Genomic DNA, 27,898 nt, shown 5'->3' on the forward strand with positions numbered 1-27,898 from the left:
CTGTGTGGGTTCATGAGACCCTAAAAAAGAGGCTGGATCATGGGGAGTACCACCAGTTGGTCCAGGAGCTTCTCCTCCATCATTTACCAACTGTAAACTTCTGACCACCACAGAAGGCCCACCTCTCAAATAATCCCATTGGACAACAAAGAAAAAAGCAGACATGACTCAGGCTTTTCCGCTCTGAGTTGAAGTTTTTTTTATCTCAAGTGTTCAGAGCGCTCTGGCAAAAACGCCAGGCGCCTAGCGTGCAGAAACTCAAGGCATGTGGCTACTCAAAAACAGCGAGCATGAAGCTTTGTTCTCATTAAAAACAATTTAAAGAGTCGCCTCCAATTGCTAAACTGCTTTCTGATCGGGGCCTAGTCAATAGTTCAAGATTCACACAGTTTAATACATTTGGCGTCATACTTGGCTTTGGCCAGGTCATCAAGCTAATTTGCTATCTCTGTCAATTAGCTGTCTTTTAGTTACTCACTCTACAGCAGGAAACTTTAAAATATAAAGTCTGTGCTGAAAATTAAATGCACTTAAAAATAGGGTGTGTCTTTCTATAAACTTGACATGTTTGCAAGTCACTTGCGGTCCATTCAGAATGGATCTGCGACCCACCAGTTGGGAACCACTGTACTAGAATATACTACATTCCTTTACAGAAAAATATAACTTGATTTATTGTAGATATTTTGAAGGTATAAAAGTGGAAGCAGTGACAAACAGAATAAAATACAAAAAACAAAGTGCAGAGTAACTGTAACATTTTAAAGTAATGATCAGGTTTTATCTGTAAATACATTCATTTATGGCTGATATGTGAAATGAAGCAGTGCATGGATCCCTCTTTGGTGGGTCTGTGTTTCCTCTGTAACATTTTATAGCTGTGGTGCTTTTGAAGGCTGCTGCATACAATACTGAGAGTGTCATTCTACGCAGATGACACCCAACTTTATTTTTGGAATAAATCTAACAGAAGTTTAGGGACCACCACAGCTAATAGTTGAAGTGTATTAAATGCAGCTCCTCTGATGGTCACCAGAGGCTCAGTCCAGTCACCAGAAAAAATGTTGGCCTTTCACATTTCTGCACAGACACTTTATATTTGCATTTTTCATATGAATCATATCAACATTTCTAAAGAGACGCAGTACATGAGCTGATTTTGTCATCTGTAGGTGGATGGTGGATGATCATGTCACTGAGGCAAGATGCCTGCCAAGCTTCAGACCACTATTCAAGACCATGGCTCTTTCTCAGTGACTTTTCAGGTGTTTTTTTTAACACCCTATCACCATTCTTCCAGTGGGGATAATCTCACGCAATTTCTAGCCATGACTGTGCCACCAAACCGTATATTTTAAGCTAAAACATGAGCTTTTCCAAACCATAACCAAGTGCTTTTTCTGCCTAAACCTAACTTCACATTACCCCAAGCACTGCTGAAACAGAAAGAGTCAACTTATCCACTGCATAATAAAATAACGTGCAAGTGTAACATATGCGCGGTCTGCAGAAACGCACAATGCCAACATTTTTCTGGCCACTGGGTGGAGATATTTCTTAGAGAAAAGTCTGACTGAACTGAAATAAGTAAACCTGCAACTTCGGTCTAAAGATGCAGTACAATTGAAAAGTAGACATTCATGGTCCCCTGAGGATGAATTCTTTGGTCTTTCTTCTAACACTGTATTATATAATAGAAATACTGATGCTGATAACACATGCTAACATGCTACTGTTAGCATGGTAAACATGAAACATGCTAAGGCATGCTAATGTTAGCCTTTGGCTCAAAAACCAGGTGGACCTAAGCACAATTGAGGCTGTTGAGTCTATGGAGTAAAATGAAATGTGTCGTGGTGTAGAAAGATTTATGTATTTTCGCCTCGACTGGCAGATGTCTTGGCTGCTGTGGACAAACAGTCGGAGCTCAACCCTAACTCCAGGGTTCAAAACAAACACCAGTGTGCAACCATACTTAACACAGTGCTCTGAAATCTGTACAGACGATACAGTAATATGAAATACACAGTGATAATTAGTGGATAGTGTGCAGATGAAAAATGATTTATGGTAACGATGATGATAATGAGAGGACGAATAATACTGAAGCTGAGTTTATGAAAAATTAATCTGAGAAGCACCGCAGGTTTCTGTACTGTTTCATTCGTTCCTCTTCTCTTTGCTTTTTGAGCTGCTGAGTGTTTTATAATGAAGGTTTTGCAGGAAAGGTTGAAATTAATAAGGCACTGTTTTGGCATCATAACTGAGTCACAGGCACAGTGACGATACCAGATGAACTCAGCCAGAGTTAAAAACAGACTGAAAATAGAGGCAGAAACATCTCTGTAGATGAAGGCTGTCCACACATGTCACCTGTGGTCTCAGTCATAAAGACGTGATGACAGCTCTGTGGACACTGAACACGCCACGGATGTCTGTCGTGTCTACGCTGCAGAGTTGAGGATCTTCTGCGGGTCTTTGATCGTGTTGCTGATGAGGCCTGTTTGGGAGTTTGTGCTGTTCTGACTGTGCAGCCTCATCAGAGCCACTTCCTTACTGCTCTCCTCCTTCTCCCCTCTGCTGCTGACCCTCCTCACAGGTAACTCCACCCTCAGCCTCTTCCAGAAGCGCGACGTCAGCTCCTTGGACTTGTCTCCCTGCCAGCGGACCAGAGCCAGGGCCACCCGGGCCCTCCTCAGCTCCCTGACCCAGCCCTGCCTCCGGACTGGCTTGTACTGGACCAGGATCACCCGCAGGTGCCCGCCCCTCGCCATGCCATCGATGCCGGCCTGCAGCTCCAGCAGGGCCTGGGAGCCCTGGGAGGCGTAGCCGGGGCTAATGACCACCAGGAGGCGACGGCTACGAGCCACAAAACTCAGAGTCTCATCAGTGATGGCTGCAGGGAGAGAGGAGGGTTAGTGAAGGGATGATGGATGAATGGATGAAGTGTGTTTTGTTGGTCTGTAGCAGAAGTAGCAGACAGAATAAAGACAGCAGCAGCAGCAGTTGTAGCATCAGTGACACAACTGCAGTACAAGTATCGGCAGAAATAGTGGAGGCAGTAGACGTAATGTCTGAGATCTGACATCAGCTTGTTATCTGATTAACAATCTGTGAGTAAAACAGGAGCTGTTGGTAAACTCTGCAGTTAAATGGTGGGAAAAATGCGTCAGCATGAGACATTCAAACTTTCCTGACATCACTTTCCTAAAGGTCTGACAGCCAGACGAAACTTTTCTATTAATTTATCTTTGTTTCTGTCTTGTTTGGTTTAACCCGCCTGACAGGGAGTGTGTGTACGCTGTGTAAAGGTAGATTTATACTATGCAGAGCATGCGCTGTAGCCTACGCCGTTGTGAGCATTTATACTTGTGCAGTGGTGTGTCTGCTGAGTGTCAGGTGACACCATCAGCCGGCTTGAGTTGAGCTCAGACTGGCCAGTTCACACCACTGACACTTTTCTCTGCAACGTTCTGGAAGTGTTTAATCTTGTCATGAATCTTTGGTCTGAACTGGGCTTAAGTAGGAACAGTAGCAGGGAGAGCAGCAGGAGCAGCAGGAGCAGTAGAAGTAGAAGTAGGAGGAGGACAAGGAGCAGGAGCAGTAGCAACAGTTGTAGAAGTATTAGTAGAAGTAATATGACTGGTAGCAGTGACAGTAGAGAGTCTGAGCAGAGCTGGTAATATGAACAGTACCAGGACTCCTGGCAGTTGTATGTGTAGTTGTTGTGAGACTGTATTGTACTGTGGTATCAGAGCGCAGACCAGGGGTCGGCAACCTGCGGCTCTTTGGCCCCTCTCTAAAGGCTCCCTGTGACTTCAAAATAAAGTATATGGAAATGAAGGGGCAGCGGCTCTACTCCGAGCTCCCTCCAGATGTCTGACTCCTCCCCCTATCACCCTACAGAGGAAACTCATTTCAGATGCTTGTATCTGTGATCTCATTCTTTCAGTCACTACCCAGAGCTCATGACCATAGGTGAGGGTTGGGACGGAGATGGACCAGGAAATCAAAAGCTTTGCCTTCTGGCTCAGCTCCCTCTGAACCACGACAGTCTGGCACAGCGCCTGCATCACTGCAGATGCTGCAACAAACCACTGATCCATCTCACGCTCCATTCTACCCTCACTGTGAACAAGACCCTGAGATACTTGAACTCCTTCGCTTGGGAGCGAGACTAATCAGAGGGTCAGCTGAGGTGTTCTGGGCACGTCCCTCTGGTAGGAGGCCCCGGGGCAGACCCAGAACACACTGGAGGGATTATATATCTCATCAGGCCTGGGAACACCTCGGGGTCCTCCAGGAGGAGCTGGGAAGTGTTGCTGAGGAGACGGACATCTAGAATACTCTGCTCAGCCTGCTGTGATTCTTAAATTCTCCAACTTTACACTGAATAAAAAAAAAGGTTTTAACATTTCGTCAACTAAAATGTGCTCCATCAGTCGACTGCCTGGAGCCTCTTCCTCTAAATTCTGCCAAACCTCAATAGCAGTGGTCGGCCTTGAGTCTCCCTCGCTGCGCTAGCTATGAAGTCTAGATCCAAAAAAAGGGAAAGAAATTGAGAATTCAACAGTACATGTACAGATTCATTCGCTTTCAACACCAAAACTTCAAAGTTAAAGAACCACATAATCATTAAAAACCGACTTCAACATATTAACGAAGGAAAGACTTAACAGGCTGTGTTACCTTCACTGTGAGGCTCAAATATGTTTTTTGCAGCTCAACACATTTTAATCTTCTCTTAGATTTGGCAGAAAATGTAACACAGGTTGCCGACTCCTGGTGTAGACGGACTGTTCTGCATTATGTTTGTGTGCAGTGCATCATCACTGTGTGCTGTACTGCAGAAAGTGTGTGTGTACGATCATACAGAGTGTGTACGGCAGTATCAGTGTGTACTGCAGCACGTGTGAGTACTCACTCCCTCCCGGCAGACTGTCTCTGTCAAAGATACACACTGAGTATCCCAGCTCATTCTCCAGGACGCTGCGCAGCATCGACAGAACAAACTGCTCCTCCTCGCTGTTCCTCGCGTACGAGATGTACACGTCATACTCCTTATCATCTGAACACACACACACACACACACACACACACACACAGTATTGATTACAGATTAGGAGGTGTCATTGGGGGAAAAACATTTTTTCCACGTCCTTATCTGCAGGAAGTCAAGTCAAAATCTTTGTGACGTAATTGTCAAAAACTCCACACACAGCTGTTTTTTTCTGTTTTCTCTGTAACACATTACATAAAATCTGTCATGTCTCTGCTGATGAGTTTCTATTAACTCTTGCACTCCACATTTTCTAGTGAAAACGCCTAAAATGACATACCCACATTCAAATGACTGTAGCTTCTGAACCGCTCTGACTACATGCATGCATGAGGTCTTGCCAGAAAGAAAACTCTCTGAAGTTTCTTGTGAAAGTGTCAGAAACACTCTAGGTGATACAGAGACAGAGTAATGGGCCTCTGAAGTCAGTAAAAAGTTGAAGATTTTGAAGAAGATGAAGAAATTTGCCTAAAATAAAATAAAAACGTGTTTCAGGATGAATAACTGTCTGTGGCTTCATCTGAGCAGGTAAATGACACTGTGGGGCTGTAGGCACACTATCAATGAACACTTGTTTCAAATTTGAAGAAGACTGCTCAAAGTATGACCATTCTACAGTGTTTTTACCATGAAAAGATCCAGGCGGAGCTCCACATGACAAGTCGGTCACTCGGCTTCAAAACAGTACTATCAGTGATCAAACAACACTCAGCCAGCTTCAGACATTGTACCTTATTGAAATCAGGTGTGATTATGATAGCTGATGTTGTTTATGACACAGAAACACCATAAAATATCACCAAATAAAGCCATATGAAACGTGAAAGTTATGATCCCACTTTCTAGATGGTGTATCTCAGCCAAAAATAGTGGTAGGAGTGAGACTCTTCCCTTTTATAAAACAGCTACGTGCCCGCTAACAGCTCCACATAAGATCGTGAGTAATCCTTTAACTTTTCCCGTCGAAAAACGGCATGACATGACTTGTCACCACTCATTGCGATTTTGGACTTTGTGTGTTTAGGCTGCTCTGGTGCGAAATACATAATAAATAAAAGAAAAACAATGTTATTTTTTAAAAGTCGAGAGCTTCCTGAATCCGGCAATACCAAACATCACATGGTTTGATGACGTAGTGCGCCTGGGAGATACCATTTAACAGAGGAGGGGGGAGCGAGGACGTCGGCATCCTGGCAGAGTTAGAGAAGTTAAAAACCATCTGCAGACTCAAAACTTACTGTAGATGGATTTCTGTCACTTTTTATCTGTGTTCATTTTCCCCTGATGCATTCATGAGCTGGGTTTGAAACTCGATGGTGCGTTCATGGAAACTCCGACATCGGATTATTATTAATAATAATAATTATCAGATCCAGTGGAAGAACAATAAGTAGCAACACTGAGGAAACATGGAGACCCTGAAGTTGCGAAGGATATTCTTTAAATCTTGTGCACTCAAATGATTAGACACATAGTAATTTGTGCACACAAGTCACATTACTTTACGTGCACAAGATAATAAAAAAAAAATATTGTGACACTAACTTGTGCTGATATGATCATTTGCGATCAAAATCTGCATGCACAGGATCAGAACCTGTGCACACCAGATTTGCACAGATGACAACTTTGATGCACAGGATGTAAATGTTGTAAATGTTACTGGCGTCCGACGCAGGTTTTGTGGTCTTGAGTAAAAGCTTCGCCATAAAAATGTTGAGCGAGGTTGTTTGAGCTGGCAGCGGCGCTCTGGGCTCGCTGCACGGTGTTGCAACATTTTTGGGGCTGAATGAACAAATCTGGCAGCGTGACGAGCAACTATCCTGTGTTCTACTATGTGAGGTTTAATAATCTAAATGCTCCAACTGCAGCCAGACAGAAACGATCACCATCGTTAAACCCAAGAAATTTACAATCAGGACGTAAAATGTGAAGTGCTGAAGGTGAAACGGTGAAGACAAGGGTCCAGTTTTATTACTCATACTTCAGAAAATGTTTTTCTTCCTGCTCACGTGTTTTTCAATTATACAAAAAGGTGCTAAATCATTTAAATGTGTTGACACATCTGTGGGTTTACTGAGTGTCGTACCAGCAGAACAGCACGGAAACTAGAAATACTGCCTCCACAAACCGGTCAGGGCACAGTTACAGTTTACATCCATGTCTGTCCTGACTCACGTGGAGCCATGACAGTGGACACGGCTTCAAACATGGATGCTTCACACACAGAAGATCTATACAGTCAGCACAGTGTCAAGATTAGAGTCAAACTTTACAAATTAAAATAAGAGAACAACCAATGAGTTCCCCTGCCGTTATCTGAACATCCGGTTTTTATTTGAGACTTAAATGAAATCAGAAGAGGCGACAGGTTTTTAAAATAAGGCACACCTGAGGCGTTGCCTGGCGCTCACCTGTGTGCCGCTCGTCTGTGCCAAACCAGGAGCGATAGAGCAGCAGCAGCTCCAACCAGAAGACGTGATAAACCACGAAGAGGAGCAGCATGAGGACCAGAGTCACACCGAGACCACAGCCCAGCTCCACCGACGGCAGCCACACTGACGCAAAGCAAACACACCTGAACTTTAATACCTGTCTGTCCACCTGTCCGGGCAGATTTAAAGGAACAGTCTGACATTTTCAGTAAAGGATATCAGCTTCATCTCTGTGTCCTCACCCTCCTCCTCCAGGTGAACTCTGCGGGTCTCAAAGCCCTTCACGTTCCTCACGGAGCAGTTATACTCCCTTTTCAGGTCTTCAGACCGAAAGTCCTTGATCACCAGTACACTCTCCAACGTGCGGTCCCCGTGGTCGTTCTTCAGTTCGCTGCAAACAAACACACACATCATATCTGTCAAACACTCTGACTTATTACCCATAAATCCTGTATGTTTAACCCTCTGCAGAGACCTGCTGAGCTCGGCGCTCTATGTCAAGCTCAGTATTTGACAATCACAGAGTTTATGAGCAGGGTGAGGGATGCAGCTGCTCTTTAACAACCACAGCAGCTGCAAGCTTTATATGTAACACATTAATAAAACCTCAGACTGAACATGTTTTCCTTCCACCTGTCAGAGTTGTTGAATCGAGGGTCACCGAGTTTATCCAACTTCTTCCCATCAACGGTCCACCAAATGTCCCGTGGAGAGTTCAGGTAGGGGAACACACCTACGCACACCAGACGCACTTTGGTGCCTGAGAGGGAGGAGAAGATTCACAGTCAGAACTCAGCATCATTGACACACATTTACAACCCCGACTCTAAAAACGCTGGGACGCTGTGTAAAACATCAGTTAAAAACAGAATGCGATACGGCTGCAACGGTATGAAATGTTCACTGTGCGATAACCGTCTCAGAACATTTGCGGTTTCATGATATCACTGAATTAAACTTACATCACTTTCAGTCAGGATGAGTGAGAGGCAGGGTTCACCCTGGACAGGTCGCCAGACTATCACAGGGCTGACACATAGAGACAGACAACCATTCACACTCACATTCACACCTACGGACAATTTAGAGTCACCAAGGAGCTGATCGTCGACTACAGCACGTCTGGTTTCTGGGTGTCCAGATCGAGGAGGACCTGGAGCGCCAACACCACAGCGTTATCAGAGGGCACAGCAGAGACTCTACTTCCTGACGTGCACAGAAGAGCTTGACAGTCAAACCGCCGCAGTCACAGTCAGAATAAAGCATCAAACAGTGTCTGTGCACAAGAGACACGTTTCCTTTAAACATCCTGCAGTTCACCGCCCGTTCAGCAGTGATGTACAATCCATGTTCATGTGACACGTGTTTGGCGCCGTGTCTCCGTGCTCCTTGTTAACGGCTCGTTCTCTTTTATTGGACGAGCTCCTGCAGCCTGCACTAGTTCTGTTCACACAATTAACTTTGTGAATGTTGAATCTCCTCCGAGCCGCTCTCAGGAAAAACCAATTTAAAAGAAGTTGTTGGCAGAGGAGGCGGCGCCTCTCCATCACTGCCGGAGCAGCTTTATGTCCTGAGAGTCCTGCTGCAGGTGGAGGAGCTGACGGAGGTCCCATAAAAACACAGGAAATATGAACAGTAACGAGGCTGGAGCAGATGAAGCTCCCATCTGGATACCCCGCAGTCACTGAGCTGCTGAGAGGGTTAGAAAGTATCAGAGGGAGAAGCCTGTGCTGCAGGACAGGATGTGAGTGTCTACTTCCTGTTTGCTTTTCACGTACAAACAAATGAACAAATATTTCAACATAACCTGCTCCAGTTCCAGAATAACTATTTTACTGGGAGTGGTCGAGTTAAAGTGAAGACGCTGCATGTCTCAGAGACGATAATCAGACTCCAGGGGAAGTGAAACTCTGCGATGCTTCACAAGGAAAGTTAAAGGTCCAGAGTTAAAGGAACAGTCGGACATTTTGGGAAAGCTACTTGTTCTCCGTCTAGATGAGAAAAGCTTTAAAAAATCCAATATTCTCTCCACTTCCTGTCGCCATCATGAGTGTGTGTGTGTGTGTGTGTGTGTGTGTGTGTGTGTGTGTGTGTGTGTGTGTGTGTGTGACAGATTGTTCTAATCCAACAATCGTTCCTGATCAATAACAAATTACCGCAGCGATTAGTTTGGCTGTACCATTCCATCACCACGACGACCACATCCTTCAACAACAACTGCTGACTGTCATGTGCACTGATCAATGAGTCCTCACGTACATGTCCTCATAATGTATGACACATTCACGTGTCCCCATATTGTATGCAAAGTCAGCTACCCTCATAATATATGACACAGGGAGGTGTCCCCGAAATGTATGATACATGATGGAGTCCCCATGAAATACTCAGAGTCAGGTGTCCCAATAGTGTATGACACAGGAAGGTGTCTCTATAATGTATGACATGGGATGGTGTCCTCTTAATATATGCAAAATTAGGTGTCCTCATAATGTATGATACATGATGGAGTTCCCATGATGCCTGCAAAGTCAGGTGGCCCCGTGATGTATGACACAGACAAGTGTCCCCAAATAATATATGCAAAGTCAGCGTCTTGGAAAAGTCAGTCAAGCCACAGGAGGGTGTCCCCATAGTGTATTAGACAAGAAAGTGTCCCCATGTTGTGAGACACAGGCAGGTGTCCCCATATGTGCAAAGTCAGACATCCCCATAATGTATGACAGCAAAATGTGTATCTACATGAGGGCAGTAAACAGGACTGGGTGTCTGTTTGGGACGGGGCTTTTAACTGAAGTTTTACAGTATCTTAAAACAACATAAAGGGCTGTGTTGGAAATAATCCGGTGGCGAACAGGTCTGTGAATTTGAAGGTTTACTGGAGGTTTATTTTATCGAGTTTTCACAAGTCTATCAGCGACAAATCATCTCATCACAACCACTGTGGAAAAACTGCCTTCACACTATAAAGGAATCCACCAGCAGTGTGAGCTTACATGTGTTTTACTGACAGCGCTACAGCTGATGTAAATGCAGCCAGGAGGAATTTGCATCACCTGATGGGGACGTAACCTCGTTTGTAGACCTTCACTAATCCCGTTTAATCGTGATCAAATTGTGCCGATCTGTTTCTGGGTCTCCGGAGTAATCTTGAAAAATCAACGTTAGCTAAAAGGCTAATTTAATCACATTTTAATTCAAACGGTTTCATGATCTGACAGCTGACAGTGTCCCTGCTGTTAACTCACCCTGTTCGACAATGATGACCTGGTTTTCCCCCGGGCGGAGGATGATGGGTAGTTTGGGCAAAGCAGTCGGATCTGTGGGAATAAAACCGAGTGTTAAACCTCACAGTGGTGTAAATGAATGTCTGTACAGTGGTGGTGTTGTCAGCAGTGGTGTGGCTGACTCACAGACTGCGCTGACGTTGATGCTCCTGGTGAAGTTGAGGGCTTTGCCTCTCCTCCTGTAGTCGACTGTGCAGAAATAAACACCCTGATAGAACTCGTACATGACGTGAATGTGCAGGCTGGGTCCTCTCTGCTCCCGGTTGCTGGCCAGGAACGGGTACTGGTCACACCGCTGAGACACAGAGAGACAGGACGGAGAGAGACGGTGAGATTTTTATGAGGTGGATCGTTTTCTCTTTTGATGGCACTACGCTAGCAGTTTCCCTCTGCTTTCAAGCTTTGTGCTAAGCTAGGCTAACAACACCCGGCGTCTGTGACACTCTGGTGTCCACATACACTACAGCTACGACCACAGGCTGACCCACATGTTGGATAGATGTTAGACAGATGGACGGATGGATTACCGAGCCGCCTAGTTTCACATGGTACCAGGTGACGGTTGGCTCTCCTTCGGCCATTTTGCGTGCTTCCTCTAGGTCTGGACAGTCCAGCACCATCCCCTCCTGAAAAGGGATGATCACCTCGCTGGCTGCCATGGCAACCGGAGGCTCGCATTCAAGCCTGCGGACCACGTCGTCGGGCCGCAGCACCTTCAGCTGCATGGCGATCTGACTGCAGGACGACTTGTTACTGCAAAGACACAGACAAACAAAAACTGAACCTCCATCATCACAGCAAGAAGCTCTCTGATTGGACGTCTCTCATGAAGACTCCTGGGGATGCACAGACCACAGACCAAAGATACCATCTTCAGCTGTAATTTCCAACCTGTTGTTTTTGGGGTCACAAGTATGAAACTGCCTGTGAGATCAAACAGCGAACATGATCAGACAGGAAGCAGGATGTGACTTGTGACCACACAGGAAAATAAAACTAGATCACACTGGGCCGAATGAATGGTTTAATGTCACAGCAGCAGTGACAGCAGACCTGACCCTGTAACTCTGTGTGTTGGACGATGTATCGTCCCAGAAAGAATTACAATATACAATGTTCTTGTCATTTTGACACCATTTTAGACCAGTCACAGTGCAGTTACAGTTTACATCCATGTCTATTCAGACTCGTCTGCAGCCGTGACGGCAGACAATCTTTCAGATGCTGCTACAGAGAAGCTGAAATTTGTAAAACATGGATGCTTCACACACAGAAGATCTATACAGTCAGCACAGTTTCAAGATTAGAGTCACCAATTCAGTATCTGACCAAATGTCTCCCCTTCTGTTCCTGAGATATGACGTTAAAACATGATGATGTCACAGTCAAGCTGACCTTTGACCTGTGTTATTTTATCCTGTTAGACATTTGTGTGAAGCTTTGTCATACAACGAGGTTATGTCCATATATCGTAGGATAAGGATTAGTCGGCAGGATTTCATTGGTTGCTTAGTCACAGAAGAAGAAAACAAACATGAAATTCTATCAGGAGCTGCACCTTGTCAAAATAAATCCAAGCCTATATGACTGGACCATGTGTGACTTTACTTTGAAAGGACAGACACAGGAAGTGTCCACGCTCAGCAGTCAGACAGGAGTCAGGTTAATCTCCAGGGCTGGTACCTGCGGTTATTCCACAGGCTAGTTAATAACATGTCGGGCAGGAAATCCAAAGTGTGGGATCATTTTGAGAAGGTGAAGGACGAACCCAAGGTGATATGTAAACTCATCTTCATTGGTCGACTACAAACATGACGTATCATCTGAAACATGGAAGTAGCTACATGCCCATTAGCCCACAGCGTCATTAACAGGCGGCTCGCTCAGTGTGTGACGTGCACTTGGAGATAAAATATAGGCCTATATTAATGAAGGTTCATTAGTACGGTTTGTATTTCTCTGTAATGTAGCACAGTGTTAACAATAGCTATGTTTCCATCCAAAAGTGATTTGAATCATTGGGAAATGTGTATTAAAAGTGTGTTTCCATTAAATGTACAGACTTTGGTGAAAACTACGAACTCGCACAAGTTTTCCGCAGAACCGGAAACAAAACAAGTCTCGCATTCTTCTTCTTCTACGTTTTCTGGCGGTTGGCAACCAGCTTGTAAATGCATTACCACCTTCCCGACCCGGAGTGTGGATATCACCATGGAGAGAGGTGCGCTACGTCAGACTTAATTCGAACATAACTGTTTCCATCCCCCATTTTGCGAATCAACATTTTTTCGCATCAACCAAAACCCGGCTAAAGCGAGTGTATTTTAGTTTGTGCGAATCAGGGGATTTTAATTCGAACTTTGGTGTTTCCACCAAAATTTTCCGATGCGATACTTCTAGATGTGCATCTAAACAGGCTGATGGAAACATGGCTGCTGTTACTGATACTATTCTTTCTCACACCTTCAACTCAAACCACCAAAATATATCATTTAATCATTACATTCATATCAGAAACATGCAGGAGACTAGTCCACTGATGGACCCTGGTGAGGACTGTTGGTCCACTACGAACAGTCTTAGTCAGGGGGGCAGCCCTAGTGACAGGCCTTAATAAATAGTCACAGTAGTAAAGTTTGGGAAGTCAGATTATGACCGTGTGTCGTCCACTGTATCAGGAGGAAGTGCTTGTTTAGAGGAGTGACAGTCGTCTTGACCTGCAGCAGGAGAGTATATAAATGAGAGTAAAGCTTCAGTCGTTTCTTCTTCATTATTAGTAAATGAAAAACAAACATCCTGCTGAGATCGTCATCAGCCTGAATGTCTGATAACATCTCTGGTGACTTTCAGTGGAAACAGTAATGCACTTCCTGGCAGAGAGCGAACACTTATCTCCATCTACCACTGAAACACTGACTGACTCACAGTGTGTGTGTGTGTGTGTGTGTGATGTCATTCCACAGTTGTGGACAAATTCTGTTCATCAGATCACATTTGCGTGAGCCTCATTTCCTCCAGTGAGAGTAGAAACGTCCAGAAACAACAGTGTGCACATCAGTTCTCGTGTCAGCTCCGTCACTGCAGAGAGTGACGCTAACAGTCAGAGCTGCAGTGCAACCAACATATCGCCGTCTTTAAAACTCTCATCATGCTCATTTGCTGCATTTTGATTGGCTGACTAAAGATGCAGCATGAAGCATCCCGTCCCTAAAGCACCCTGCACAGACCAGAACCCTGCAGTGATTAAAGGCGTCCCTCCTCATCCTCTCAGCTCAGTGACCTGCAGACCTCATTTCTCAGGAAATGAACTGTCACATGCAGGCCTGGACCGCCGCCAGCTGACGGGTCGAATCTGAAACCCTGAGTCTCCATTTCTATAAGATCCTGCGAGCCGAGCAGCTGCAGATCTTTAAGACGCTCTCAGAGACACTTTAGCTGATTAAGTGTCGAGCGGCTGAGACGGGAGGATCAAAACCAAGAGCAGCGTCTGATTTTATCTGAAGGATCTGCAGGTCTGATCTCTGAGCTGCTGTTAGAGCACTGAGCAGCCACAGTGCTGTTTGTTAAATGTCTCCCAGGGACTCACACAATTCAGAGGAGTTGCAATAGAGCTGATAAAACACTAACATGCAAAATGAAACTCCACGTGAAACAAAGCACACCCTGACAGTTGAACGTCTTACCGCAGCATGCAGATGTACTGTCCGGTGTCGGCGGCGGTGGCGGGCTCCAGCAGCAGTCTGTCTCTGTCTCTGCTGAGCCTCGAGCTGCAGACGAGAATCACATTAGACTGTGAATGAACGTAAATCAGATCCAATTACAGCGACATTAGAACAAACCTCCTCTAAGTCTGGTGACGCTAATCGTGCTGCTCGCCTCCAAAACACCATACATCCTGTCTGGAAGGGAAATCGTTACGCCGCTCTTCATCAGTCAGTTACTCTCAGAGTGTCTCAATTAGTCTGAATGATCCCAGATTGGTTTTTAAAATAGAGACTGAGAAGTGCACGCATCAATCCATCGTGTTTCCTGAGGGCCCACGATCGAGCCACTAAGGAACATTGAGTTTAACCACCTTTTACGTTACTACGGCAGCTCTGTAGTGACTCTGCTGTAACTTTATGAATGAAGAGAGTAAACTATAATTACTGCCTCACAGTTTTACGCCTCTGCAAACCAGTCAAGTTCCTCTTACTGTCATCAATGGACGGCCACACTACTGCTGGCACAGAGGCATAAAACAGGTAAATAATCAGTGGATCAGAACTTCCTGTTGTACCTGTTGACCTTCCTGTTGTAGGGGATTGGCTGCTCCACATCGTGACCCTCAGGGACACGGTACCAGACGAGGTTGTGCCCGGCGCTCTGGGAGGAGGTGTAGTTGTAGACGGAGGGGTGAGAGAAGAGAGGGCAGGAGAGCCAGCCGGCCTCCCCCTCCATGACCGACACCGCCCCTTCGCTGGACACCCCCCAGTCGTAGCACGTGGGCTCTGAGGGAGACAGAGAAAATGTTGGCATTGTGTATTTCTGCAAAACACGGGTCATTACACTTGTTATCATGTGGCGGACAAGTTTAAACTTGACGTTTCAAGCACAACAAACACTCCGCATTAGTTAGGAAGAGATCATGTTTTAGTTTTGGGGACACAATCCCCGCTAGAAACACAGCGTAGCACATTTTTGTAGTTGTAGTGTGGACAACAAGCTTTGGGAAAAGAGTCTTTGCAAACTTAAACAATGTGTACAACTGTGTGAAAGTGACTCAAATGAAACCAAGAGAAAAACATTTAACCACACCATCTTTAAGAAAACATCACACACACAAAAAATCAGGAACACTGAACAAAGTCCAAATATTTAGATTAAACAGTCAGCAGTTTCTAAAAATAAAAAAGTTGGATATTTTGAGGAACACATCGAAATATTTCATTAAAAAAATAGTCTGAACATTTGATGAAACGGTCTTAATATTGTTGGAATACTTCAAGAAAGTAGTTACAACGTTTTGCAAAATGAGTTGCAATATTTCTGGAATATTTCTCTGACTCTTACTGAAGTGTCCTCGAGCAACACATTTGACCCCAAATGTCTGCCAGTGAACGGGTCAGCGCCCTGCATGACCGCTCCATCAACATTAGTGTAAGCGTGCGTCGTAAGTCTATTTAGCATATGCATGGTCAGAAATGTTTTTCATTATCTTTCAGTGCAATGAAACGCTTCAGTGCTGATCACTGTCCTGGACGGAGCAAAAGGTCGAACGAGCGAAAAACTTGAGGCTGTTGTGACGAAGTTCTTTTATAACTTGATCATTATATAATGATGGAGTGAAGAGAAAGAGGAGTGGAGGGACGTCTCTCCCTCTCTGGATGTGGTCCAGTTGTTCTGGCTCTGATTTAGAGTTTTTATGAGGGAATCAAACAGAGCTTAGTGGATGTCGTCGTTAACTGGCCTTATTAAACGAACGACGTTATTACACTTCCATCTCATTAAAGGCTTAAAGCACAGAGGGCAGCTGCCCCATTAAAACACTGGAACTCATCTGAGCTGCACACTAAACACTTTGTGCTGAAACTCAGTCAGAGAGAAGGAGACCAGGCTTCATCTGAGACTGATCTGCTGCTGCTTTTATTTCTGAAATTTGGTTTGAAATGCTGCGAAACATTTGACACAGACACAACCAAACAGAGCACAGTGAATGAGATGTAAACAGGCTGCTGATGTTTGTGGACAGTTTCCTGACCCTGACCTTAAAGCTGAAAATATCCCACACTGCCCTGATTTATTTCCGTGAGGCTGGGAAAGCCTCTGAATCAGAGGAACATCAACATTTAACATTTGTGCAAGTTACTTTTTCTGTACATAAATCCCATGAATTAACTCTTTATTGTTTTAGGATAAAGACAAACAAGTGCAGCCAGTTTGTTGATTAGTAGAGTGTGGATGTAAAAGCTGCAGTTTTCTGGTCATGTAGGAAGCTGATCAAAAATGTGCAGTGAGAGTTCAAACAACATACAAGATTAATGAGATTAGTGTCTTTGCGTCTTTAGGGACGAAGCTAGTTCAGGCACAAGTAAAGACTTTTGTTTTATCAACATTAAGCTGTTGAACATTATCGACCAGCTGCTTGTATAGTGCTAAGACAACTTTGCGATGTATTCAGATGTAGAACTGGATATCATCTGCAAAGAACAGAACATGAGGAATCACAAGAACCCCTTAAACCTCCACTTAAAAGATCTCTAAAGCCCTTTAGGCATTTAAATCACGAAAAGACCTCTAGAACCAATCAAAAGACGATTAAATCTCCTTTAGGAAATACTTCAAGGTCTTTGGTTAGCTCTTTAAGAAGCCCTAGGCCCCCCTCAAGGAACTCTGAATCTTGACGCTTACAACTTTCACTGGAAACTCTTCCGAGATACCATGAACTTCACTGTCCTTCAAGTACCTGTAACAGCTCAAAAATGTGTAGATAACATCCACGATTATGTGTTCAGTGTCTTTGCGTCTTCAGGGACGAAGGTAGTTCGAGCACAAGTAAAGACTTTTGTTTTATCAGCATTAAGCTTTTATAGTGCTTAGAAAACTGCAATGTAAATGTAAATTAAATTACATGCTCATAGAAATGGCTCAGAAACATCTGTAGGAAGTCAACTATGAATCCTAGAGGGAGCTGCTGCAATAAACATCCAATCAGAGAACTTCAGGTCCCATTTCCGTGCAGCTAATGGCAGGGTGAAGCGTGGGGCTAAGTATCGATACTTGACCAAAAAACCCAGAACCGAGTAGTATCGAAACATCCTCAACCAAGGGGCTGATCCCAGACTGTCCCAACTCCCCGCTGTATTGGAAAACTTTCTGTTGCTGCCGTCACCAAAGCCACCATACTCCCATGGAGCGGTCAGTTTGATGGGGATGACAGGGCTAACAGTCAAGTCAGAACGTTTGGACAGATTTTTTTTAATAACCCTGTTCCTGCGTGCAGCACTGTAGCCTTCTGAATATGATACAACTCTGAATTCATAGCTCTTCTGCTCCATGGCGACATCTGCTGAGGCTCATGGGTACAGTAGTATTCATAACCATTCTACATGCCAAAACATTTAGCCGGGAGGGAAGACGGAACACTTCTGACGACCAAATTAAAAAGAGAAACTGCAAATCTTCACTTTGTGATTTTCACTGAAAGAAAGACTCAAAGAACAATTAATCATCCGGCTAATTTTCTGCCAATTGATTTAATTGAGTAACGGTTTCAGCTCAAGTATTCAGTCTTCAGTCGATCAATCAATCAAATCAGACACACACACACACACACACACACACACACACACACACACACACACTCCTTCCAAGGCCTCATTCATAATGGATGAGTAATGGATGGAGGATGAAGACGATGAGTGTTCAGTACGTGATGGTAATAATAATGACTAATGTGTTCTCCACAGACGGGCCTCTTCCAGTGTCTCAAAACAACTTACTCCCTAAAATCCTCCTTAAATTAGATCACAGATCTTTATCTTAAATTCAATAATGAAAGTTCAAGAGAACATCAGGCAGGTGAATCACTAGTAAAAATAATCTTTAGTGGCAGCCATACTGACTGGAAGTTAACCACAGCTACAAAAACTTTTCAGCATCAAACTTACAACATCTAAATGATCAATAAATCAAGCTGTAAGAAAGATTCAGAGTTTATTGGATAACTGAGGAGCAGCGGCCTGTTTTGGGCCTCGAGCCTCAGAGTGTAGGACGCTTTCAGCTCGGCTGGTTCTCTGGATCCTGAACACCGAACGCTGGATTAATGGAGGCCCTCTATTGTCTGTAAAGTGTGTGTGTGTGTGTGTGTGTGTTGGTAATTGACCTGTCAGGTTTTCCTGCCCAGAGTATTAGTCTTTCTATTAAAACCTGCTCCAACATCCATCCACCTCCTTCTCCTCCTCCCTCACTATACATCCATCCATCTACAGTAATACCTCCAGCCTCATCCCTACACACACACACACACACACACACACAATCCATCCATCTGTAACAAGCAGCTCTTTTATTTTCATGCAGGTTTCAGCTTCAGTCGGAGCTGCTCCGTATAAAGACGAGATGTGTTGTGTAATAAATGTGTCGGATATTGAGCTGCGTATATGAGACGCAGTAAAAATGTAATTGAATATTTTTACTGCGTCTTCAGACCTGAACATCTTAATTATTCTCCACATGCACAAGAAGAATGAGTCTAAAACTGAGCAAGGTCAAACTAAACAAACACTTTCATATCGTCAGCATACACTCTGAATATGACGATGAATAAAGGAATGACTGACTGAAAACACCACGTTACAAAGACAACAGTAAAAATGTCACCTTAATAAGAATGCCACATGCTTATTATCAGTAACAGGCATTGTGGTGATGCAAGGAAGGAATGCGGCCCATCGCAGGTCCTTCGTTGGGTCCCGTTTTGTTCTTTGGCTCAGTGCAAATGTTATAAATAAATAATTTGGTCCTACGACGTTTTTCTCTGATCTGAAGAGATGAAGCTTTAACCAGGCTTCATCTCAGCGCAACGACTTTGGAATCAAAAATAATTTGAACTTTTAACTTCGCTGAAGTTAACTAACAAAAACATTTGGTGTCATTCGTCGTCAGTCGACCCAAACACCAGAAAAAATGTTGGCACTGTACGTTCCTGCAAACCGTGGATACTTTACATTTGCAGATACTTTATAACTTTGCATTTCTTTTTTTTCTAAACCCTGTGGTTAACATGTGGTTTGGTTCAGCCCAGGGGTCGGCAACCTGCAGCTCTTTAGACCCTCTCAACTGGTCCCTGTGGCTTTGACATAAAATTATACAGAAATGAATAACAGTTATTTTTTAACTTTCAGATTTTCGTTTATATTGTTGCAGGCCTGGAGAGATTATTGCATTCTACATCTGTAAAAATGTGCAGCCTACACATCAAATTAAATGTTTTGACGTTTTATCAACTAAAATGTACATCACACATCTATGACCTGCTAACCTGGAAATCCAGATGCCCCGCCCCCAGCACATTCGAATTTACACTGCACGGGGATCTGGCCCCGACGAGCAGAGCCCACTGAATCGCCCATCGGACCAATCAGATCAGTCTATCTGACAGAGGCGGGCTCTGGGCGGGCGTAACATGATGAGGACAGCGCTGCACCGTAGTCTAAAAGTAAACAGCCAAGATGGCAGCTGCCGAAGCACCGCGTCCATTCAGTTTAGCTGTGGAAGAAACACTAAGCCAACTACACTTATCTTTCTCCTTGAGAGAGGAACAGGAGACTGCCCTAGAAGCCTTCGCTTCCAGGAAGGACGTTTTTGCTGTTTTGCCGACGCCATACGGCAAAAGCATAATATATCAGTTAGCCCCACTGGTCGGCAAACACATGGGGCTCAGTGCAATGAATACGTCACCTTGTTTTTTGCTCTGATTGGCTATCATGCTATCCAATTGCGCGTGGCGGCATTTAATATGCCTCAGTTAGTGCCGCCCCTTGGGTAGGAAGGGTGTATCGGTGAGGGCACAGAGGGTACAGAGGAGGGCTAATAGCACGAGCTAATGTTAACGAGCAGGGTCGCTGCTCGTTCTGATTTGTGCCGTAATGGCGTAGTGCATAAAGTTACACATTAAATCATGTAATCACCACGTCATTAACAGCCCTGAGAAAATGACCTGAGTGTTTTTTCATGTTGCAGACGTGTAGTCCTCCACACAGAACATTCAGACACAGCCAAAGTCAGCTCATACACGACGTCACTTTGGAAACGTTGATGTATGTAACGTTCAACGACAACCTTTTCTCTTGGTGACTGGACTGCATCAGTCACTGTGTGCTGGTTCATCTTCTACGGCCTCTTAAAGTTCTTGCAGGCCAAACACAGAAGCAGCACCGCCGTTATTCCCACCACACCTCATTATGTGGTACAAAAAGTTTCCCAAGTTGTCCCAGGCCCCCTGAAACCATTGAACCCAGCAGGTCTGGTTTAATTATCTGTAAAGGTGTTGACATGTGGAGCCGTGAATCAGCCTAATTTGCAAAATCAATGTATTAATCACGTATTAATCCCTGAAGGTTTAATATTTGTACAACTTTCACAGAGACTTTTAAATATATGTCTGTGACATCATCAGGCTGCGGGACATTAAACACGTTATCTATATGCTCAGTGAGTGTTCGAGCAGTTTGTTGGTGTAATAGCGCAGTTTCCCCAAAGGATTCATTCAAGTTTCATCTCATTTCATTCACCAGCATCAGCTCCATCCATCTCCCCCCACTGTCTGATCCCCTCCTCACTTTACATCCATCCATCTTCACCTCCTTCTATCCATCCCCCCCTCCTCCCCTCTACAGCCTCCCTCCTTCCCTCCACTCTCAGACAGTGTTACAAATGACCTTCCTCTCTCTGAGACCATCCATTCCTCGTCCTGCAGGGTGAGAGCTTCGACTTTTAATTAACCCCGCTTCTGCAGAGTTGCACCACATGAACGAGGGAGGATTTTATTTTATTTTCTACCTTCTACACGGCGCACAATGTGGAAGGTTAAAAAATATCATGAGGATCATATTTCAAGTTTTTAATTCCCTTCACCTGAGAGAAGAATGCTCACACAGACGGAGCCGTGCAGCTCTGTCAGCGCTCTGCAAGATTATTTACTTTAAAACAACGTAAAGATTCTGTAAAACACGTCGACACATGAAACCTGAGTCAGTCTTGAGTGCAGGTGAAACGTGAGGTGTGGCTCCCTCAGTGGTTTCAGTCTGCTGTTAAACTGATGTCATCGAATGTGTCCTCTAACAAGCTCCAGTCACAGCGCGGCTGTCACCTACCTGATGGGTTGCTGGACTGACTGACGGCTGGTGCAACGCCGCCCGCCACCAGGATGAGGAAGAGGAGGGTGGAGATGAAGGGCGCCCTGCAGAGACACAGAGAGACTGTTAATGTCCTATCAGCTCGTTTTGATCACTTTAATGTTTTATTTCAGGAGAAAATGTCGACCAGTCGCTGCTGTTCTACTGACACAGCAGAGTTTTGCCCACAAACGCCAAAATCTAACTGTTCGCCCAACTTTCAGCTTTATTACGTCTTTAAGATGGTTTGAACGCCGCTTTCAGGAGGAATTGAAGCTCTGTCTGTCGTCTCTTTGCTACCAGGATTCTGTCTCGGCCCTCGTTCATAAATCTGCTGCAGCAGCAGAGTTAATCAGACTCGTTATGGGAGATGAGACGAGGTGATACTGACCTTCACCTCTCTTTACCTCTGTTCATCTCTTCATCTAAAGACCTCATGTAAAAGTCTTTCTGTGAGTGATTTCTGCTTTCTTCTTTTTGCTGCTCTCACATCTGATCTTATTCTACAAAAACACCTCATTCACGTGTGAGTGTTTCCTCTTCCTCAGATCAGGGGTAGAACACATGAAGCAGCGGCGTTTACGCACACAAGACATCACAAAGTTTTTTAAATATTCTGACTAAGCTGTTCACGTCTAATGAAAAACAACATTCCACAAGTATTCCTGTTTCCATGCAGCTGTGCAGACTGTGATTAATGCGCCCTGACATGTTGATTATCACGTCAAAAGCTGCTGCTTGTCACTTTGCATCAACATTTCTTTACAGTTTTCCAACAGTGGTGGACGTATTGGACCGTGTGAACACAGCCTCCTTCTTTCATTCCTTCAAACACCTTCTTCTTTGGAAAAAAAAGGTCAGCACTGTGATATCTGTTCATTTCCAAGTCTTTCACAATGTTTCAAAGTGGGTGTGTTTCTCCATCTGCACAGAACTGTGGGTTTTTCTTTTGGACATGCATCTCTTTCCCAGCCTGAAAACTGACCCACTGTTGGTTTGCGTCCACTGGGCGGACCTGACCACAAACAGGACGGAGGCCAAGAGGACATTTGTGCTAAATTTGAAGAAATCCCCATCAGGTGTTCTTTAGATATCACGTTCACAAGGACTGGACGTATGACACGAAAATATATACAAATATAAACACTGATGGATTAAAGAAACCATCTGTGACACAAGATGGACGAGGATACGAAGAGTTTAGTTTCCTGCTCTGAAGAACTGAGTTTACCCCCAAACTCTGAAGGAAGAACCAGAAAACACCTCCAGATCCAGACCCCAAACTATCAGAGAACAGTCCAGACACGTCAGACAGGACGAGGTGTCTGCGTATGTTTTACATTTCAAAATAAAAGACATGTGAAGTTGGGAGAAGCAGACGAAGAGGAGGAGGAGGAGGAGGAGACTGTGGAGGAGAGGAAAGATGAAGTGAGGCTGGAACAGACAGACGGAGAGAGGATGTGTCATGGTGGACGATCAGGCAGAGCTAGTGGATCCCAGGAGGGACATACAGAACCAGAGCTGCTCCACAACACCATCCATCACACACACACACACACACACACACACACACACACCTCAATAAACCTGCTGTGTGTGTTCATATAAGCGTGTAATACGCCTCAGGTATGGAGATGACAATAACCACCGCAGCCCGGCCCCAGAGGATTCTGGGTAGTTAATTAGTCATATCCACACAAACAAACACTCAGCAGTTTCCTCTGTGCTGCAGAAAATCATATTTCACACTCTGATCATCATTTAGCATCGCCGCCGCCGGCCGCAGTCTTTCATTTACACTTTGTAATTTACAATCACAACGTTCGTCTCAGTGGAGGTTTGTTGTCACGGTCCAGCTGCTGCTCCTCTGCTCCTCTGCTCCTTCACTTTATGACGGGGACACGCAGACTTTGGACTCTCAAACAAAAGGATGGAACGTTCAATTAGTGCAAACACACACAGCTGAGGCCTCAGGAGCTGCGTCAACGGTAGAAAACTCTTGTGGATTTGGTTGTGTTTTGGAGGTGCAGAGCGTCAGTGTGTTCAGATACTGAAGACGACCGCTGTAACACAGAGCTACACTGGTCTCAGAATAAGAGCCAGGAAATTACACTTCTGTTTCAAGATAAAGTTTTTATGTGGATGTGTCTCATAGTCTCAGGTCTGCTGGAGCTGTGCAGGAACCAGATGTGGCTGTTTCTCTGCGACCCGTCACAGTTTGTCCAGCAGGGATAGCGCCACAATAACAGCTGTCTGTTACAGAAACACTGCTGTGTTTCCAGCGGGGACTTTGCCCCCAGTGCTGGGTAACAGCATGTAAGAGGGGGGTTTAGTGGTGTCTATCAGTGAGGACTGCAGATTACAACCAGCTGACACTTCTCCTGGTCAGAATTCCTTCAGTGTTGATTGCTGAGGAGCTGAATGATCCTCAGAGGTCTCACACCAGCTGATTTACACCAGGAAACACTCTGAATAAAACACTTTTAAATCTGTGTTTTTCTGACGCTCTCGCAGTGGAGGGGCTGCTAGCTATGGTCCCTGTCTGGTGTTTGGTTCGTCTGTTCCTGCCTGTTCTCAGTCCAAACACGTCAAACGCCGCTGCTGTGTCACTGATCTGGACACCAACAAACAGAGGCACTTTTTGCAGCGTTATAAAACGCACCAGCCAGCAGCAGTTTGTAACACCGCTGGTAACAATCTAACACAAGGAGATGAAAAGTCTCTATCTGGTGTGCAGAGGGGAGGTGGACAGGTCAAACAAGCCCTGGACTTTCAACCAGGAGGCCACTGTTCACTTCCTGTGTGAATGTACAGCCAAACAAGGAAGTAAACGTAACTAGGAGGTGCTTCACTGACATTCAAAGTATATGATTAACTAACGAACAGACACCGTCACATTTCAAGAGACACGATGCATGCAGCGTCCCACAGTGTCAACACCTGAGGATACCCTGCATGCTTTATGTGGACGTTAGAGTCCACAGACAAAGCAGCAATATTTGACGAGTTGGGATCAGACCGTGTTGAGGCAACATGGTGATCTCATCATGGCGATGAGGACCTGCTCCCTTTATAAATATAAACAGCTCCTTCTAAGGTAACAGAAACATAATGATTCATATCCTCAGCTGATTAAATAAACACAATATTCCATTTAAAATCATTTATAATCTGTGTCTCAGCTGTCTCCTGACTAGTGAGGACTGAAATCATCCCTGAATAACCAGCAGCATGAACCCTGACCTCCTGCACTCCCTCAGCTCACACAGGAAGTTCATTCAGCTGCTGGAGCAACAACCTGCAGACTGTAAACCACAATCAATCAGCTGCAGGAGAGGCCCGATCGACTGATCAATAACAGCTAAGACTGGATTCATACCTGCAGTCAGGCGCAGTTTGTCACAGCTGTTGCTTCAGAGTTATTGTTAGTATTTATTGCTGTTTCTTGTATCTTTTGTACTTTTTTCTGCATGCCTAGTTTTTTAAGTTTTTAAATATTGAAATCTTTAATCTGACTCTTTCCCCTTGACTGCTCTAACACTGGAATTTCTCAATTGTGGGATTAATAAAGGTGTGTCTTATCTTATCTTATCAAACACATGATGATGGCTTACAGAGACACTTCCTGTTAACGGTTTAATTTGAGGAGGATGTTTTAGGATGGTCCAGGTTACAGTGTTCGTCTGTGCTGGAGTTTATTTATTCACCAAATACTCGAGTACAACGCTGAGGCACTGGTGCTTCATGTGAATCCAAACACATCACATGTAACAGTAAAACACAGCTAAGCAGGTGATGAAGGTCTTTGTTTGACACGTCAGGATTTATGTGAGGCTTTTTGGTAATGATGATGGTGATGATGATGAAGAGGCAGGTGGACTGCAGTGCTCAGCTGTGTTTGTGCTGATCGCTGCAGATCCCCCCCGAACTGATGTGAGTGACGATAATCTGATTATCAGAGCGGATCGATGGAGAACAACGACTCCGCTCACAAACAAATTTGTGTGGCGGATCTTCATTTAAAAAACGTTCATTTTAAAACACATTCACGGTCTCAACAAACTGAACCGAATTTTTTTTACAAACTTTAAGACGTTTTTACAAATGCTTTGAGTGTCGTGAATAATTCGGCTCACAAATTAGCAACAATTTGCTTTGAGAAAACTTTCCTGACCGTCTGTAACTGTGTCCGTCGCGGTGCGTTTGCAGTTACTGGCTTGAGATGAACAAAAGTTGTATTTCTGTTGATTTAAATGCAGGCTGGTGTTGTGTTTCAAAGCCGAAACGTAGAGTACATTAATATTATTAATGCTAACGTGTAGTTTAGCTGTCACTTTGTATGTGCTGGTAAGAATCTCTGACAAAACTATAAATTGAAAGGTTTTTGAATGAGATTCCGCACACACAGGACCCCAAACACGAGCGAACCGCAATCCCCGGTCTATCCCTGGTAAACATGTTGTTTATTTTCAGTCACGGGTTCATGCTCTCATTCAAAGCTTCAGTCAGTGAGTCAAACCACACAATTACATTTAATTAACATTTAATTACCATTACTACAACAGCGACACGCGGCAGTGCCAGACTCCATAGAGAAAATGACACATTTAAGACATAAAGCACAGCAGGAGGTGGACTTACATTGACAGCAGGTCCGGGAGGTCTGCTCGGTGTCTGCCCGGTCGGGATGAGCCAGTCGGGGGCGGGTCCGGCGGGGCTGTGAGGGGGGTACCCCGAGTCTGTGTGTGTGTGTGTGTGTGTGTGTGAGAGAGAGAGAAAGAGAGAGAGAGAGAGGTGTGACAGTCCTGCAGCTGACGCACACACACTCACACACACCCTCCGGTTAGCACCGCAGCAGATGATGAACGGCCCCGTGGCAGGGCTCGGTCACGGCTGTAAATCTCCGGGAGTAACGGCGGCGGTCCCCCCGGTGGTCCGGGAAATCTTCCAGCTGAGCGGCGGTGGCGCGAGAAGCCTGTCGGTAATTAACGAGCCCCGGGATGAAGTCACGTGCTCATTAACTAATTAATTAAAGGCAGCGAAGTGTTGCCGCTATCAGAGACAGGAACCAAAACAGAGAAGTGACGGACACACACACACAGACACACACATTGTGACACACACACACACTGACAGACGCAGAGAAACTTTCTGTGTTTAAATCTGCGACAAAACAAGTTACAGCGGCACAGAGCGGTGTGTGTCTGTGTGTGTGTGTCGGTGTGTGTCGGTGTGTATTTAGGAAGTAAAAGTTGAGTGTATTCCGGTTGATGCTCCTCCTCCTCCTCTTCCTCCTCCTCCTCTTCCTCCTCCTCGGTTGCGACATCGATCAGTGTGATTTCCCAACAGCACGAGGCGTCCAATCAGAGCCTGATGAACCAGGTCAGATCTGACATGTGAAGGTTTCTGCTGCAGGGAGGTCACTGACCTGGTCAATCCATGTGAAATTTGGCACAGTGGTAGAGGGTCATGGGAGGATGCCAATGAAGCAATATTACATCAATTGGCCAAAGGGGGGCGCTATAGCAACCCATTGAAATGTCAAACTTTGAATGGGCATATCTCATGCCCCGTATGTGGTAGAGACATGAAACTTTGCACAGAGATGCCTCTCCTCATGAGGAACACATTTGCCTCAAGAACCCATAACTTCCGCTATATAGATTTTCCGCCATTTTGAATTTTTTGAAAAACACTTCAAATGGATCTCTTCCTAGGAAGTTTGAGCGATCTGCATGAAACTGGGTGAACATAATCTAGGGAGCAATATCTAAAGTTCCCTCTTGGCAAAAGTTGGAAAACTTCCTAAAACTGAGCTTCTATAAGGCAATGAATATTGTGGAGGGCGTGGCTCATCACATAAAGGTGTAGAACATCTCAAGGGTTTCACCCATCACCACGCAACTTTGTAGGCATATGACCACACATAATCTGAGGGGACCCCTCCATTATTGAGCCCATCAAACAAAATGGGGGCGCTAGAGAGCTCATTTCTTATCTAGGCCTAACCGCCATATGGATTTTTACTAAACTTGGTAGATATGTAGAACAGGACGCCTCAAGGTGACTGGAGAAATTTAACTCTAATTGGCAACTGGGTGGCGCTATAACAACAGAAAAATGCTTCAAAATGGCTAAAATGCGACCGATCGCTGTGGCTCCCCCTGTGGACCAGTGTTGGTGTTGTTTCTAATGTTTGGTATGACTAAGTCATGGTATGGTATGCTGTACTCATGGGTA

The 27,898-nt window shown here is 44.8% G+C and overlaps 1 protein-coding gene across 1 annotated transcript; it reads right to left on the minus strand.

Moving 5' to 3' along the window:
* Window positions 1-884: 884 nt before the first annotated feature.
* LOC125889528 (interleukin-1 receptor accessory protein) lies at window positions 885-26,912 on the minus strand. The gene is made up of 12 exons (XM_049577598.1): window positions 26,300-26,912; window positions 21,638-21,723; window positions 15,061-15,271; window positions 14,465-14,548; window positions 11,309-11,534; window positions 10,908-11,076; window positions 10,743-10,814; window positions 8,128-8,254; window positions 7,737-7,885; window positions 7,474-7,617; window positions 4,925-5,068; window positions 885-2,896 (listed from the first exon to the last, which is right to left on the minus strand). Coding segments are annotated over exons 1-12 (1,866 nt in total). The 5' UTR covers window positions 26,302-26,912; the 3' UTR covers window positions 885-2,444.
* Window positions 26,913-27,898: the final 986 nt, after the last annotated feature.

This window comes from Epinephelus fuscoguttatus, linkage group LG5 (genome assembly GCF_011397635.1).
Source record: "Epinephelus fuscoguttatus linkage group LG5, E.fuscoguttatus.final_Chr_v1".
Classification (NCBI taxonomy): Eukaryota; Metazoa; Chordata; class Actinopteri; order Perciformes; family Serranidae; genus Epinephelus; species Epinephelus fuscoguttatus.

Bases quoted from the DNA above. Each gene is read 5' to 3' on its own strand.
- LOC125889528 (XM_049577598.1), bottom strand. The intron at 15,272-21,637 runs GTAGGTGACAGC...TGTCTCCCTCAG, and splicing joins TCAGTCCAGCAACCCATCAG to AGCCCACGTGCTACGACTGG. The intron at 7,886-8,127 runs GTGGAAGGAAAA...GTTTGTTTGCAG, and splicing joins CGATTCAACAACTCTGACAG to CGAACTGAAGAACGACCACG.